The sequence below is a fragment of the Rhodnius prolixus genome, unplaced genomic scaffold (assembly GCF_049639745.1).
Source record: "Rhodnius prolixus isolate KJV_2025 unplaced genomic scaffold, Rpr scaffold_7, whole genome shotgun sequence".
NCBI lineage: Eukaryota > Metazoa > Arthropoda > Insecta > Hemiptera > Reduviidae > Rhodnius > Rhodnius prolixus.
The window spans coordinates 14,179,177-14,197,378 of record NW_027411582.1 but is presented as its reverse complement, the minus strand read 5'-3'; the positions used below and the strand labels follow the sequence as shown (position 1 = coordinate 14,197,378).

General features: G+C 31.8%; 1 protein-coding gene across 2 annotated transcripts in view; it reads left to right on the top strand.

Annotated features, from left to right (window-relative positions):
* LOC141447027 (uncharacterized) overlaps positions 1-18,202 on the top strand; it is a 115,627-nt gene that overhangs the window by 79,390 nt on the left and 18,035 nt on the right. The window contains exons 2-3 of one of the 2 annotated variants that reach the window (XM_074114168.1): positions 2,970-3,063; positions 4,159-4,242. In XM_074114168.1, the coding sequence (XP_073970269.1) occupies positions 2,970-3,063; positions 4,159-4,242 (178 nt within the window). The remainder of the gene's footprint in view (positions 1-2,969; positions 3,064-4,158; positions 4,243-18,202) is intronic. The other variant, XM_074114167.1, reaches the window with a different exon arrangement.

Below are 18,202 nucleotides of genomic sequence, written 5' to 3'. Positions count from 1 at the left end.
ATGATTTTAATCATTTATTAAAGTAATTTTACATTGTGTCACAATAGTTTTATGAAAAATATCTTAATGTTAAAATTTAAATACCTTAATATTGATTCAATAATAAGTAATTATAAATAAGTAAAAATAATAAGCAAAGTAACTACGTACAGTATTGCTTCTTAATTAATTAATGAGATGGGTGTGACTGGTGCTTCTTTGCAAGGTTCGCTATATTGAGTTCGAAATTGTTTTTTGGGGTTTGACCCCCTGGTTCAGATCGACCCCTACTTTTGTTAAATAGACCACTTTGGCGACCTTTGGCATAGAAGCACAATAATTTGTAGAAATCCTTGCACTATAATAGAAAAAATTTAGTTTGAATACTGTGAAGCTGTTGCAAATGGTTTTAAAACGAAGGTTGGTTAAAAAAAGAAATTTTATTGATAATTTTTAATGTAACTAATTTTTTAATTGACTTTTTTAATAGCTTTCATTAAATTAGAAGTATTGATGCGCAATCTAAGGCCTATTCAGAAATATTAAGGATGATACTGCGTTCTAAGATCCTATAAAATGCCATAGTAGATGCCAATCATTAATTTAAAAGCAACTAAACATTATGAAACGTTAAATTTATTCATATTTTAATTTTGTGGCTTAAATTATTAATTATTGATGATTAGAAAATTACAAAAATGTAAAAAAAGACGTTCTTTAGTTAAGTTAAAGGGCAGTCTATTGGATGTTGGATACATATTGTCAGAATGGATCACAGTCGATAATCAACTTTACGGTTGATTGACAAAGCGGTAAACTTTCAAAGCACTTATCCGTACCTGTGTAAAATATATAAACACACTCGCATACCTCTACAAGCAAAGGGACACGGTTTCTACTGCTAAAACATGATATGTTGGTCATTTACTACTGGCCAACGTATTATCAACGTAGTCGAATCATGTAATATTATTCCTTTTTGTTTTGTGTCCGCCAATAAATTAAACAACCTGTAACACGCACATTAGAATAGTCTATTGTTAGTATAATCACCTTCTTTTTTTTTTAATATACAACTACGTATTTCACGCAAAATACATGTTAAATTTATCTGAATAGAATCTTGTTATTGACTATTTATCTATTCCATACGGATTACAGTAACTTCTTTCTTTGTTCGAGTAAGAGAAGTTACAGTAATCATGCACATTTCCGATTTTGAGTTTGTTTATGTGAATTTGAGTGAGTGTTTCAAATTTGATATTTCGGTGACCCCATTGGATCTGGCAATGAACTTAATCAACCAATTGGAAGTTACAATTTACTGAATAGAATTCTTAAAATTTGGCTCCATATATTTGGAGATTCTGTTTTGAGGATTCGAATTGAAAGAATATTGTGGATTTCAATTCATTTCTTTATCTTATTTGCAATCAAAAAAGAAATAACGAGACTGATACTGCTACAGAAGAAGCCTTCTCTTTCGATTGCAACGTCTTACGTGTTTGTAGAGAAATCTGTCTGACCGGAAACGTCGTTTGTGTAAGAGGTGTTAGTTTCGTTTTACCGAAAACATGATACTACAAATGTAGTAGAGCAACGAATTGTGTTGATAATTGATACATGATACTTGATAAAACCGCTACTGAAACTTATCTTTTATTAAAAGAAGTTTATGGCGATGAATGTTAATCACGTGCGCGAGTTTTTGAGAGGTTCAAGCGTTACCAAGATGGCCGAGAAGACGTCGGAGATGATAACGGCTCGGGTCGCCCTTCCCGGGCTCCAAAACGGATGAAAATATCGATTACAATTAATCAACATTACTACCGTGAGGTGCATGCTTAACTCTGTGAAAGAGTAAGGAAAAAACGGCCCGATTTGTGAAAGAACAAGTCATGGGTTCTCCATGAAGACAACGCGCCAGCTCACACTGCATTAATATAAAATAAAATGTTTTACAGCAATAGTCTCGTTATTTAATAGCCACACCTCGTAAGATTGTCCTATAAATAAAAGATAGAATTATCTCAGTAATCTAGCAAAATTAATTTCAATTTACTGTGCAATAAATTTCATTAAACACGCTTAAAATTGCCATGTTATGTGTTTTGGCGTGGAAAATTTGCTTTCGTCGCAGTTTTTGACCTACACCAACCAGCGTTGGCTATTTTTCCAGCAGTCAGGAACTTCAAATTATTACCCCATGAAATTTACCACATATAGCTCACAACTTTTTTTTTTTTTTTAGCTTTTAGCTTTTATTTATAGTGTTTAAATGAACACGATGTAAAAGTAAATATATTTTAGAGGATACAAAATTAATGATAACATGTTCAACAGTATTAATGGCAATAATATTAACGATATACGTGAGCATTGGTCCATGCATCAAAACATTCGATTGGATACAGCGCTCTTTGATTACACCAATTATTGACAGAGTTAACCCATATACAGTCATTTCTCTGGAAAGCCTTTTTTTGGTTATCAATATTTCATCATCAATCAAAATAATTCAAATTTTTTTAAATTAAATTAAAAAATGAATACAAATACATATATTTTGATTTTAGCTAAAGCTACTTCAAAGTTTCCGGTAATAGCTTTCAAAAAATGCATGAATTTTGGAACAAATACATATGCATGTTTTCCCATTATCCAAAAAAGGTTCGAAAAGCTGGGTTAGTAAATCTAGAGGATGGAGAAGGATTATCTTTCCTAATAACCACTAAGATTCTGAGATTTAAAAACAAAAAAAATATATCATCATTTGAAGGGAGCACAATGGGTCTTAGAATAGAATACTCAATAAAAGCCGGCGTTCACAATACACTTAAAGAAATTCTATGTAGTCACAGAAGACCCCTATAAGTATTCATTCGGAGAAGGTTATAAGGTCAAATGAATCCATTTCTTTAATAAAAATAAGCTGCAATATTAAACTTTAAATTACTTTCACTTTCCTAATTAGTCACATTTCTTTCCAGGGCGAGCTTGGTGTGGAGGAAGGTAATTTATATCCTGGTCTTTACCGAGATCAGACAATGGAAGATAAAGAGGGCCGAAATTTGGATACTTTAGGTAAGTGCTTTTAAAAGTTTTTTTTAAAAGTAGATCAGCAATTTGGTTATCTTAAAAAGTAAAAACAAAAAACAAAAAAGAGAAGTTAATACATTTATGCATACTGCATGAAACTACGGTACGAATTAGTCGTAATAAATAGCTAGAAAAATTTATGTTAGTTATAAGAATTTGAATTTAAAATAAGAAAATAGTTTATTAAATTATGTTTATACCAAGATGTTGCAAAGCATGTAAATATTTGGTAGATTAATTTTTTATTATTCAAAAATGTTTTAAGTTTGATATTTGTAAAAAATTCAAATTTAATTCAGGTATGAAATTCAAAGAAACTTCCTTTTAAGTAAAACAAAAATTAAAAGATAATTCTCTTTAAAAGAACTAAGTTTGTCTTACAATTATATTGGTATTCAGTAAAAACTGTTGTATGTAAAAAGAAAAAGCAAATGCACTTTTATCGTAAAAGCATGAAATCTGTATTAAATAACGTTAAACATGTTAGTAAAAACAAAATTATTTAAACAGCTTTAAACCTATCTGATGAACTTAGTAACTCATCCTTCACTTGAGTTGAAAAAGGAAAAGATTTCCCTTAAAAATCTAACGGAAAAGGCTTTTATCTCCTAAAAAAAATCATTTCTAGCCCATTGCAAGATGTTTATGCAGAAAAAGTTAAATTATTTATTTATACTCGTTTAGTTTTACGTTTCTTGCTGAAGAGGTTATTGAAAAGTTTGATTTTAAAACTTAGTAAAAGCTGAAGTCTTATTTTCATCTACAAATAAAATGTAAAAGTATTTTTAAAACATGAACCTTTCCCTACATCATTTTTTTTTTTTTTTTTTAAGCACTTGGGGACTGACCGTAGATTTGTATTGTAGTACTTGTAACTAAAAACAAGCTCGCTAGATAGCGTTTGCAGTACAAATTATTTTTAACTTTAGCTAGAAATATTAAAAACTAGCATGCTCTTAATCACAACATTGCATTATAATATTTTTGTTGTTCTTCTTTTCCACTTTTTTTATTTAAAAAAAAATCGCATGTATTTTGGCACATTTGCACCCAACCAGAAAAATTATCAAAAAATTTCAGATTCATTACAGAATAACAGATTAAATGCGGCTAGAGTTAAGAGGAATTCACCAGAAATTCAAAAAAGCAATTGGTCAAAACGAGGTAAGTTGTAAACAATTTATTTATTTACTTTTTAATAATAATTGTTAAACAAAATTAGCCTTAGGAACCCATTTCTCGAATATGTTTATAGTGTTATTTATCTAACTTAGAAGTACAGCACTTCCCTTTTGTCTGAATACTGAATTCTCAGCGATGACTTCTTTGTTGAACGCAAGAGACTAATGTAAACAATTCCATTTTTACCAATAAACAGTTTATTACTGAAACTATTTTAGAAATTAGTAAAATTTTAGTGGAAGTTAATGATTTTATTGTTCCATCGCTAGTTTATGAGTACACCATAAATGTATCTGCAAGTAAAGCTAGCTGCTTCTGGACTTGATGAAAGTGAAAGTTATGGACTTTCTTCAGTGTGATGTTGGTTATCATTTAGAAGTTGGCCCATCTGAATAGATGATCTTCTGTTTGAAATGACCATAAAAATGTTTTATAGCAACCTGTAAGACCAGATTTCTGCTGAAGCTAGGAGAAGGATGTTCATCTCTTAAAACAAGCACTGAAGATGGCTCTTTAGGGTTTCGAAGATTACTATAAAAAGAAATTGAATTTGTATTTACCAATAAGGTTAGACATGTAGCGTTCAATTCCATCCACATGTTGATCTTATCCGTAGGTTTAGTTTGGTAGTAATTAATCGGTTAGAGCGTTCGCTCATTTGTAGAATGAAGTTTATTCATAGACATGTATGTGGCAAAATTAGTGCAACTTTCAGGTTTAAATTGCTTTCATCGCTAGCTTTAGTGAGTAAAATATTCAAGATCTTGCTATCACTCAAATACGAGTATATAATAGCCTGGCAAATGTTTCATTATAATGCCATCCTTAACCCAGCAAAGAAATCACTATTTAGTAAACATTCTAAATTTATCTATTTACTACCGAAATATATTAATAAAAATCACCTCACTAGCGATGTATAGATTCAAGAAAAGGGTTCTGTGGGTTGACAAAATTTACATTTATTCTAAAATTTATATATTTTTTTTTTAAACTGCAAAAGGAAAGCGTCTAAAAAACGACAAAGCATCTGCTCAAATATTTCTTTAATTAATGTTCCCCGCAAAAACAGAAATCTGTCTTGCGCTTAAATCCCTCCCGCCCAAAAACCCTTGAGAAATACTTGAGTTTATTTACTTAACTAGAAAAAATTAAGCACAAAATGTTGTCTGAATATTGCTGTGAATTTTACCTCAATACTTCTTATCCTAAAACTGCTAAACTTGTTTTATTTTGCTTGTAATGAATGTCTGATGAATGAGATGTCCTGTATTGCAAATGTTTGCTATGGAGAAAGAAAAATTAAGAAGGAAAATCATAAAAATAAGGATTGCTGGATTCCACTGAGTAAGGAAGATAAGCGATACCAATATTATATCAAAAATTATTAACAGAATTTTATGCAAATAATGGTAAAGTATATATTAATGTAAAAGGTATATATTAAATAAATAATTTACTACTGAAAATGTGAAATTTGATGGTTTTTAAACTATTGAATATTGAAGTACATTAAATTCTACGTCTTCTACTTTAGGTTTTAAATTTATAGATTCATAGTTCTCTTTGTAAAATAACTTTAAATGAAATTGAAATCAAACCTTTATAATACAAGTTCTTATTTGCTGCATGAAGAGTTTATAAATTTGGGAAACAGATCGCTTCCTTGGGGTTGATAGACGCCTTCGTTTCAATTTAATTGATAGCTGCTTGAGATTTTAAAGTGTAACTGTGGAGGTCTTGCTAGACCATCGTTGGGCCTAAAAACAAATGATTTGGTTGTTAGGTGACCGATTCTTGATCAGTTCCAAATGATTTTTTGTTGTCCTATTGTATTTTCATTCCCAGAAAGTTTCTAGCCTTATTATTGAATGAATCGTTTCACAAGATAACAATGGGGACTGACCGTAGATTTGTATTGTAGTACTTGTAACTAAAAACAAGCTCGCTAGATAGCGTTTGCAGTACAAAAAAGAAAACTTTAGTAGCCGTTGGAACTTGGTGGTTGTAAGCAAAATTACTATTCCATCTCAATCATTGCTTAATGAAACTTTTCGTTAGACTTCACATATCATAATTGAGATTTCTTTCAATTTCGGTTACCTATATTGATCCGCTTATCACCTTTCTTAAAATAAAAATGTTTTCAAGTTAAGTTAATGTTTCAAACAAGAATGTTTTTATTTTAGTTTCAATTTGCTTTCAACCAATCATTTTTTTCGTTGCATTTATTAGATTCCTCACTCTCACTCCTGTTTAATCCCCCTGATTGCTTTGCCTTCTTGGCCATTAAAAGTCAAAGATAACTGAGACTTTCCCAGAAAATTTGACAGAATGTAGGTTATTTGAGGAAAACGCCTCGGTATTGGGAGGCTATCTTATTCTGCACGAATCCTGGCTAATTGTGATCGTAATGTTTGAGAAAGAAGCTAATCTTGGAAAAGCTGGATAAATGATTAGTGAAAGAAGTTGCACCAATTTTGCAACTTTTGAAGCACTTGCCGTCTACTGTAACAGAAAGTAGCAAAATACAATTCTATTATTAAATTGTAGAAACAAAATCCATCACTTTGAACTCAACATATTAAATTATATAAGAAAACTATGTTACAATGGTGAAATACATTATTATAAGGACAACTTTCTTAATTGAATTTTAGAAATATATCCGGACATATATTAGGATTAATTAGTTTGCGTAATATTGGGTCTGCACACAGAGATGGGGGGTTCATTTTCCTAATGGGGGTCGCATGTTCATAGAAAATGAATAACAAAGCTCAAATTGATAAGTTTAATAAAGTATTCCTGGTAATCATATTTATAACTGCAAAGTTTAATTTTAGTTCTTTTATTTAATCATGATTAATGTTCGAATTCGTTTACTAATAAGAATCATTCTTAGAAATTAAAAAAATATATTACATCTAAATACATATTACTTCTAACCTTACTGAATGTCTTACTGAAACAGCTCATAAGAACACTCGTCTACTGTACTGCAGTCTGTACGCATAATTTATCTGTTGATAAAAATAGCTCCCAGAATTCATAACTGCGAGCAACATACTGGCGACATGATTATGAACTTTACCCAGTGATAAGGGAAAAAAAGAAAATAAGTTGAATAATGGTAAATGAAACGTGATAGTTTTGCATACTATGCGATGAGTAAATAGGTTTCACTTTTTTTCAAGTCCTCATTTCTTCTATTTCTTCATTCTGGACCTCGCAGCCAAAAAATAACGTTGCAAAGCTCAGACGAAATAAGTGAGTAGCGTGGCTGTCAATTCCACACATAAGGCCTAAGTATTGCTGTTTATTTACGTATTTATTTCATACAAAAAGGGTAACTTGAACTTTTGACCATCCATATCATAAATAAGTGCTTCTTATAAGTCATATACACTGTCACTTCAAAAAGAGTTGAATGGATGAATCCTGAAGGAGATCTGTAGAAAAATTACATTTTAAATAATGATGTTTATATATAAATAGAAATTGTTATCTGCAATAAATAAATTCAGAGAAAAGCCATACATAACAAAGTTACCATACAAAGTTGGGGTTGAAGTCCTCCAAATTATTGTTCGCCTCAACAAAGGAGACTGCCCGTTTGAGATAAATATAAAAAATAAAATTTTCATTCACTTGATTCTTATAGTATCACCAGTCATTCCAATTAGTTTTGTTATAAAATTGAATACAAAATTTCAAATAAAGAATAAAGTTTGTTGTTAAAATAAAACTAACAATTTTGTCTTATTATCATCTGTAGAATTAGAACTAATCTACAAGAAAATTGAATTGTTTAATTCTGCTTAGAAGTAGATATTTTTTTTCAGAGATATTTATATTTTCATTTTGAGAACATCAATTGGGTTCTAATTTGTCCTGTAAAAAATGTTATCTTAAGCAAGAAAAATGCAAATTAAAAACATCATTAAAGACAGGGTTAAAGTGAGAAATGAAACAATTTTGAAAAGTGAAACATTGTTCTCAAACTGTCTAGTTAAAATTAAGAAAATATTAAAATTAAAAGGAAAATTTGTTGAAGGAAGATTAATGGGAAATTCCATTTTAAACTGTCCAATTTTCTATTGGGCTACCAGAAAGAAAATGTCCTATTGGCGGTTAACATGCGTTATTTAAAGGCAAAATCATATGTAAAGTAGATTGGTTTGTTGCTTAAAAGATTTCTTTATGCACTAGAATAAAAAATGATGGAAAAATCTGAAATTTATTTAAATAAGAGAAGAAAGAAAAACCTTGTTATAGTTCTTCAAGTGAAAAGCAGGAAAACTGAATCAATACTTTAACTACAAATAGAAACAACAACATATCTTCTACATTGTACCTTGACCACTTTATTTACTTGGGTCAATCAGAACAGGAGATTACTTGAGCGTCACGATTCACTAGAGCTAACGATAAGTTTGTATCCTTAGTATGTAACCATTTTCAAGGAATTTTCTACTTTTTTTTCGCTTAGTTTCAGTTTGTACTACTGTCACATACTATTAGTTGTTTTCTCTGATTGGGTAAGCGTTACATGTGCAGAAGGACTTGTTTGTCAGTGTTGAAGTAATTCTTTTATAAAGAAAAAGTCATTTTTATCTTAATTAATTCAAGTTATAGGAGTATTCGATGATGTTTCGTCAACCGACCTATTCCTGGTATCCTTTCTTTTAAGGTAATTTTAGGTTTTTAATTCAAGAATTGTATTCTTCATCAAGAGGAGAAACATTTGGATTTTGTGCTTGAGTAGGATTATTTAAAGTGTTTGATCTAAAGTAAATTAATCAAAAGTCTGCAAACTATGTTTTATTAACCGCATGATCCAAGGACATCCTACAAGTGCACTCAACAATAAAAAAAAAATGAATTAGGTCATCCTTCATTTTATAGCAATTAAAAACATTAAATCATTTGAGTTCCACACTGCCGGAGTGATTAGTCAAAGAGATTTAGGAATTCTTGATCCTTTTTGAGCACCATTTTGGACCACTTAATTACAGAAAACAAAAGAAGATGACCTAATGTTCATATGAGATATCGAAGAAAAATCACAAAAGAAATTAACCAAAAACTAGCTCCAGGTCAGAAAAGCAAACTTAATTGAAGTTGCTAGTACTTCGGTAGACTATAATTGTCTATCATAATTAATGATTAAACCTTGTTAATGATTATAATTCATTTAAACTCATATTAAATGGAAACCGACAAAATAAAAATAGACACAATTTTGCTGTTCTAAAATCTTTCTTCATTTTGCAGAAAAATATTTTAGTAACTATCCATTAGTTATAACAGGGTCATTTCTCCTTGTTAAGCCGGACAAATCAGCAAGCTAATTTGAAGATGTGAAAATGCTTGAGACTGATAATAAAAAGAGAAATATTGTTTCCATTTTTCTATATGTTTTTTAGAGCAGTTTTTATATCATTTGCGCTTATCATAGTTGCATTATTAAACTGCAAAGGAACCTCTCATATTTTCAAGTGATACTGACAAAAGAGGCGATATCACATTTATTGCAGTAAAATTCTTTAGGTTATTTTTGAAACATTGTGTACTTAGAAGCGTTCATTCTATAATGAGTCCTATATGGTGAAAAATTATGTTAAATTCTATTTGTAATTAAAGCTTATAATTGATTCCTTACAATCTGTGCTTCTCTATACAATTAAACGACAGCAAGAACTATCAAAAGAACTAGAATTAAGTTTCCTGCCTACACAACCGTTTTGTTTGGATTTAAACTGATCCATAGTAAACTATCTTTTATTTAAACTTTGAATAAACTCATCCTTAGTTTAAGATTTCGTTTTCTTAATTTTCTGTTTTTTGATTCTCTCACATTTCCTTTTTTTTATTTGCTTCCTGAGAGAGTTTACTTAAGGCAAAGTATACACCATCTCAACAGGGATTAGTTATAGAAGCAATCTTTGCCCAACTGTCGTCATACTTTCAATTTGTTCTGCTTCGTTCCGCTGTGATAACATTCCGTCTCTTTTTATCTCGTTTATTTTTTCTACCCACTTTTATGCTTATTAAAGTTGAATCCATACTTCTACAGCTTATAACATTTTCATTGTTATTGACAATGAGCACTTGTCCAACGTTGCTTTATATCTTTCTTAAATAATAAATTTTGGCCAATGAGAAATGGGTTGATTTTTCCAAAATTACTTTGCATAATAATAAATGTATAAAGTTGTTAACAAATTTTCTTTAAGAGTAAGTAGGTAGTCGATAACAGTAGTACTACAAATTAAACAAGAAAACGTCCATTGCAGTGCAAGTGGTGTACAGATCGAAATGACCGGAGAAAAGGAGATATTGTTCTGCTCATTAACGACAAAATAGTTCATGTAAACCATAACCAACTCTCCCTCGTTTTCGTGTAGGTGGCCACTTTATTTTCTAGGACGTAAGTGAGAATGTAAATTAAATTACACATATCGGAAACATCAACTTTCGAAAAAAAAATCACCAAATAAGCTTTTATTTAAGAGCTTAAAATTAAGCAGTCATAATTTTCAAATTATTTCATCTCGACATTTAGCTTCATTTTCTCCTGTTAAATCTCATACAATATTCTTCAATTAATTCTTTCGATATCGTGCACTCTTTTCATATCTATTTCAAGTAATAGCTGTACCAAGGGCATCTTTGTATCAAAAAACGTGATGAAAACATAAAAGTCAAACGGGTGTGAATCAATAAACGTTTAAGCCCTAAAAGTACTCGTTACATAAAATAAAGCTATATTTATTTCTATCAAATTGAATTCATTTAAAAATAGATCTAATATAATAACCCGAGAATAATTAAATTATTTGCACTTTTAATTGCTTTTCCAATATCTTTTGTTGCTTTAAAACCAAAATTGGTTTCTTCTTCTTCTTCTTCTTCTTCTTTGACTTCGTTTTCAGCAAGTTTTATGGATTCATTAAAGGGTTTGATTTGTTGACATTGGTGATAATTTTGAACAAATCATAAAAGATTTTAATGTAAACCTTTGTATTACTTCTACTCATTTCAGTGCCTTATTTTTAGGCCAAAGTAAGAGAGTTTACTGGGGTAAAAAGTGGTGAAAAGCACAAATTAATTTGTCTCAGATATTTTCCATTCATGAAGATTCTTTTAATTAATTGTTTTCCCATTAGCCTTGTGATAAAGAAAAAATACTGACTGTTTACTATCAATACTGGTATATTTCTGTTTTTTATTAATTACATTTTTTTTTAGATAAACTTCGAGAAATTAGTTGCATAAAATTATTTTTCCCTGATATAAATTAAATCAGTCTAAATTAGTGAAGGGCAGTCAAATCAAAACTGAAAAAAAAACTGTTCAAAACTTTTGACAAGTAAATGATAAAACTAAATAAAAAAATAAAATAAAAAATGATAAAAATCATGAATGAAGGCTTCATGAGATATAATAAATAGGGTTGCAGTAAAAACAAAAATAAAAATTCTGTCCTCCTTAATATCAGTGCAAATGTAATAAAAATACCAGAACATAATGCCAGACGTTTTACTGATAAACTGAACAAGGTTTCATTTGTAATTCTAGTTAGGCACAGAATTCCTTCCAAGGGCTGTCCATTTTGTTTAATAAATGACTTTTATTTGTTTTAAGAGATGCTCTCTTCCCTTTGTGAAGTACAAACTTCACATTTTATCATTATTTCTTTATTTTTAAATTAAAATACTTATATACTTTCAAGGCTACTTCTTTCAAGGATCAAATGAAAGAGGTTATATGTTTGTTTAAAAAAAGTTAACTAAAGCCACCAAGCTACGATTGCTGTTGTAAAGGTCTTAGCCAAGGGTGAGATTATCTCAAACGGTTCCTGCAAACCCTACATTACGAGAAGTTAGGAAGTAAAGAAAAACAAGAATTGTTTTGAAAATATGCAGTTCAAACCCTTACTTCTGCAAACAACACATTTTAAAACAAATGTTTTACTACCAGTTATTGGGGAAAAAAAGTAAATTCTATCAATAAAGTATTTACAAAAATGGATTTAGTCGAACGTGCATTTTCTGAAAATGAACTACTTAGAGACTACACCACGATTTTCTTGTTAAATGGAAAATTGAAAGGAAAAACTTTTAACAAACTATGTTGCTGCTACAAATATAAACTATATTTATGAGACCTTTGTTTGAGAATGTTCCACAATTTTGTTTTTTTAAACATTGTGCCGCAAACCACTAGTTCTCTATACTTGTAACCCGTTTAAATAAATTCATTTAATATGTCCATAATAATCTAAATTTTGTTGAATCCCAATAATTCGGATAGATCTATTGATTTCTACTTGAATGAAGCTTACAAAACAATTGTTTTTTCCGTCCCACATTGGTAGCATTGAATTTAAATTTTTATCCCGTAAGGGTTAGTGGAACATTGTCATCCTCTTTCCTAAAAGGGAAGCATTTTAAGCCCAACTTTGTTCCTGTTAGGATAAAACAGTATTTACTGCTATAAATATCATTTTGTACTGTATGGAGTCATCGGAAGAAGAAAAACAGTCGCAGAAGAAAAACTACACTCTACTATCGAAGGTTTGGAACGTTGGTCCGGAGAAAATGGTTTGCGTTTCTTCCCCAACAAAAGCACTTGTATGCACTTCCACAGAACACATAAGGTACAGCCTACAATCTGATTAAATCTTGATGGAAGTGTTATCCCTTATCTAGACAAAGTCAGTCGCGGTGCCAGACGACACCGTGAGAAGGTTGTGTTAACCAGGTTGAAAATTAGCCACACTTTATTAACCCATGGTCACATCTTCAGAAGAGAAGAACCACCTATTTGCTCTGGGTGTAACGTTCCTATAACTGTACGCCACATCCTGCTTGAATGTTCCAAGTATTCCAGAGCTAGGCAAAAGTTTAACATTCCCTCACAACTGGAAGAAGTATTGAACAACAATGAAAACAGCGTTCAAAACACTCTGCAGTTCCTTAAAGATATTAAGGTTTTTAATTCGATATAATAATGTATATTATATTTGTCAGGATGAATGTATTTATTAGGATATATGTATTTATTAGGATGAACGTATTTATTAGGAAGAATGTACCTATTAGGATGAGTGTATGAGTGTGTATATACATTTTATGTAAATAGGTGATTTAGGCTAGATCTCTATGGGGTGCGAGGAATATCGAGTACTCCACCCCAACATTAGTTAGTTAGGTTAGAAGGAAAGAGTTAGGGCAACCGATAGTAAAATAGTAAAGTGTCTATTTTCCGGTATACGTGGGTCGTTTGAAAAGTCCGTGCAAAAATAAAAACTACTTAATTTTTTGGGGTAAACCTTTTTTATTTTTCAACATAGTCTCCTTTTAGGCTTATACACTTCGTCCAACGCTGCTCTAGTTTGTTGATCCCTTCCGAATAATAGGATTTGTCCAAGTCTGAAAAATAGCCATTCGTTTCTGCAATCACCTCCTCGTTTGAATAAAATCTTTTTCCCGCCAGCCATTTCTTCATATTGGGGAACAAATAGTAGTCCGAGGGAGCCAAGTCTGGAGAATAGGGGGGATGTGAAACGAGTTGGAACCCTATTTCCATTAATTTTGCGACCACAACTGCTGAGGTGTGAGCTGGTGCGTTGTCGTGATGGAAAAGGACTTTTTTGTGGGCCAATCGTGGGCGTTTTTCTTGCAGCTCGGTTTTCAAACGGTCCAATAACGATGAATAATTTGCACCTGTAATAGTTTTACCCTTTTCCAGATAGTCGATGAGGATTATTCCTTGCGAATCCCAAAAGACAGTCGCCATAATCTTTCCGGCCGAAGGAACGGTCTTCGCCTTTTATGGCGCAGATTCCCCCTTGGTAACCCATTGTTTAGATTGTTCTTTGGTCTCAGGAGTGTAGTGATGTATCCATGTTTCATCCACAGTGACGAAACGACGCTTAAAGTCATGCGGATTCTTCTGGAACAGCTGCAAACCGTCCTTGCAACACTTCACACGATTTGAAAATCACTCGACTTCCTCTATTCAAACGAATGCCAAACACAAAGAAATAGACCGATCTGGCTGAAACTTGGTGTGTGTTCTTCCAAGAGATGCTACTAACTAAACATAACCTCGATACGCGCTAGTAGTGCTATCTCACTGACTTTGCACGGACTTTTCAAACGACCCTCGTAGTTCAGGCGCAAAGGACCTTCGATGTTGTGCACCTTTCAAAACAAAACAAAAATTTATCTGCTATATTAATTCTCTTTTGACCAAATTTCGTAATAATTTTGTGTTGTTAAGATTGTTTCAGAATGAGTTCCTTTGCATGATGTCTTCCCTTAATATAATCCCATGCTTATCTGTAGATATTCTTTTACTTTTATTCCTTAAGTGATGATAAAGCCTGATGATTAAAAGAAATTCATACTTCATTTACTTCATATTTATTACAGTATCAAACCAGTTTAGGTAAATCTCTTTCTTAATAAACTAAAAAAATCTATTTCTAGCTCTTTCTCCTAATTCTCCAGTCAAAAAATCCTCCCAACAATCACTGATACTTCTTCTGTTTTGAGCAATTACTATCCACTCTCGCCAATGAATCCCATTTGTTCCTGACATATTCTAGCTACACGAAAAATAATTCAGTTCCTACATAATTAATCCCTACATCCCAACTTAACCCATTTTAATCTAACCTCGAATTCTCAAAAAAAGGAGGTTGCGGATTTTCCTCGAAAACAGGTCCATTAATTTTCTGTAAAGTTCGTTTCCACGTTGTACATGAGTAGATCTCCATGGATTATTTACCAAGTAAAATACTTTTTAACGCAGTTTTTGCTTTGGTAATAATGGGGTTAAGCTTTCATCTGGCATTTATGGGGTAATGTGCGGCCTTATTACCTTATTCAAAATTTGTAGAAAAATCGATTGGCTGAAAGTACCATTTTACTGAATACTTAACTGGTTTTTAGAGTTTTTTTTCGAACAAACGATTTTAAAAAATATTCTTATGTAAATAGCGGTAAGTCATGATGTGAGTATTCACAACACACTTAATTTATGAATATATAATTTTCATATTTTTCTTTTTATGAAAGCAGTTAAATAAGTACAACTGATTACTACATTAAACCGTCCTTATATGAACTAGGAATATTCTATATGGGAGATCGTGTGTGTATGTAAAGAATGCTCAATTATCTATGAATGGATAAATATAGGGCACGAATAGCTGTCTAGGATCATTCAATGCTAACTCTAACTTTGTTTTTATGAGTCTCAGTGGTATGAGATGCAATTTGATCAATGCTTCTGTAGAAACAAAAAAAAAAAACTCTTGTAATAAAATAATATAATGTCTTTAGTTCTTTTAAAGGAATTAGTTCATAATCTTTATATCATTGGTGACAGGTTTGAAATTTATTGCCTAAACTCTATTGTAACAAATAATAATTAGAATTGAAATTAAGTAATTACTCAAATAGCCACCTACTCTGAATTTGCGCTTTTGAACAACAAGGCAGCACACAGAAATAAATTTTTCCACAAATATCTTTTAAATTAATCTTATAAGTAGTATTATTAAAAAATAATCATGGCCGAACACCTAGACAGCAGATTTAGAACAATAACTGGCCATTAAAAGTTTTCCATTTATTCTAATATTCAGAAATACTGTTCTGGAGTTTTCGACCCTTTAGTTTGGCCTCTAAAGATATGATAAACATGTTAGATATAGACATGTGAACTATGCACTTTATATTCTTTTATATTTGTACATTTTCTTATATATACTCACTGTATACCACATAATGTTTTCCCAGTGGCAACACTGATTGTCTCGTTGGAGCGCTTTTTGGCTAACACCTGTTTTTTAATAAAAATATAGTTGAATATGGCCGACTGGCACGCTTGATGTATTTTGTGTATTTTTAATATATCTAACCCATTTATCCAATAGGTTATGGGCTCAGTAATGCAAAAGTGATAAAGGTGAACTTTGATTGTTTTTCTTTGTGGTTAGATTCCTTGATATTTACCGAAGTTTATTTTTTATCGGAAACATGGATTTCAAAGTGAACATTGGTAATCTGGAAGGAAAAGTCAACTGGGCTTCATGGAAGTACAAAGTACTTATCCTTTTGAGGACCGTTCCTAACGGAGAAGCAGTCATAAAAGGTGAATTAATAAAACCCGCTGAACTTCCACCTAATAGCACCGATCCACAAGTAAGTGAATACAACAAAATACTAGAAACATATATTAATACAGACACTAAAGCAATGTTGATTTTAACGACAAACATGACAGAAGAAACTCTTACAAAAGTAATGAGATTTACTTCAGCTCGAGAAATATGGTTGGAGCTGCACAGACTCTATGAAGGGGTTACCGAGGACAAAACCTTTGATTTATGCATGCAATTTTTCACTTACAAATTTAATGCCGAAGATGACATGGCAAATCATTTGTCAAAAATTAAAAACATTTGGAACAACCTTAACATCCAGCTGTCAGAAGGTGTAGAAGTCAAAAATCTACCCGACATTCTACTTATCTGCAAAATTCTAGAGACACTACCTAACCAATACTTCGCGTTTAAGTCTAGCTGGCTTCTTATGCCAAAGAGCGAACGAACAGTTGAAAATCTGACTAGTCAGCTGTGCGCACATGAGAGAGCGTTATCAGGCGGTCTTCGAATCACACCAAATCTGTACGTGGACAATGAGGCGGCTATAAAACTTGCGAAAAACCCAGAAATGCATCGACGTACCAAACATATACGTATAAGACATTTCTTTGTGAGAGAAGTCGTAGAAGAAGGAGCCATTAACATCCAACCGATATCAACAGAGAAACAACTGGCAGATATGCTGACCAAGGCTCTCAACAAACCGAAGCTGTTGAATTTTGTGCGCGAGAGTGGGTTGCGGTAACCAAAGTGCATATTCAATGAGGGAGAGTGTTAGATATAGACATGTGAACTATGCACTTTATATTCTTTTATATTTGTACATTTTCTTATATATACTCACTGTATACCACATAATGTTTTCCCAGTGGCAACACTGATTGTCTCGTTGGAGCGCTTTTTGGCTAACACCTGTTTTTTAATAAAAATATAGTTGAATATGGCCGACTGGCACGCTTGATGTATTTTGTGTATTTTTAATATATCTAACCCATTTATCCAATAAAACAAAGCTATTAATAGTGTTTCGTGTTGTTAAATTATTAAAGCTGAACAAACTTCGGTAATAAAGTCCAGATTAAATTATTTGATTCCATTATTTTTTCTTTTTATTTATTTGCTATTCACAATCTACAAAGAATAAAATTTGTAATAAGTGAATATGATGAAAGAACACTTCATGACTGGATCAACTTGAGGAGAGAAGCTGCCCACCGGCAACACTCTCGCTGGAGTTTCTTGTACTATTGAAGCTGGTCGCGAGGCCAACAGCGTTTCAATCGTCGTGGAGGACGATCTGGAATCGTTGTGGAGGCAAGATTTTGTACAAGAGGATTTGTGCAGAATGGAAGAGAGTCCAAGAATTTTCTATATTTAGATTTAGATTCGTCAGTTATGTATGAAATTTTGAGGTCGTTTTGAGGTCGAAATGGAGAATTCGTAATCTGACGGAGTATTTTGGATTGGAAGGACTGGGGATCTTTTGTGAATTAGAAAGTTTGGCTGAACCCCACAGCTCAAGTCCGTAAGTCCAGATCGGTTTGAGTACGCTGTTGTATATTAGTCGTTTATGTTCCAGTGGTAGTTTGGATTTTCAATTAGTCGCAGTAGTAATTTGTTTCGTCGGTTGAGTTCGAGTCTTTTCAGTTTAGTGTGTGGATTCCACGTTAATCTTTTGTCAATGTACATCCCAAGGTAGCGAACTAAATTAGGATTCCATTATTAAGTCAAATATTTATACTGGACGTGGGTCTT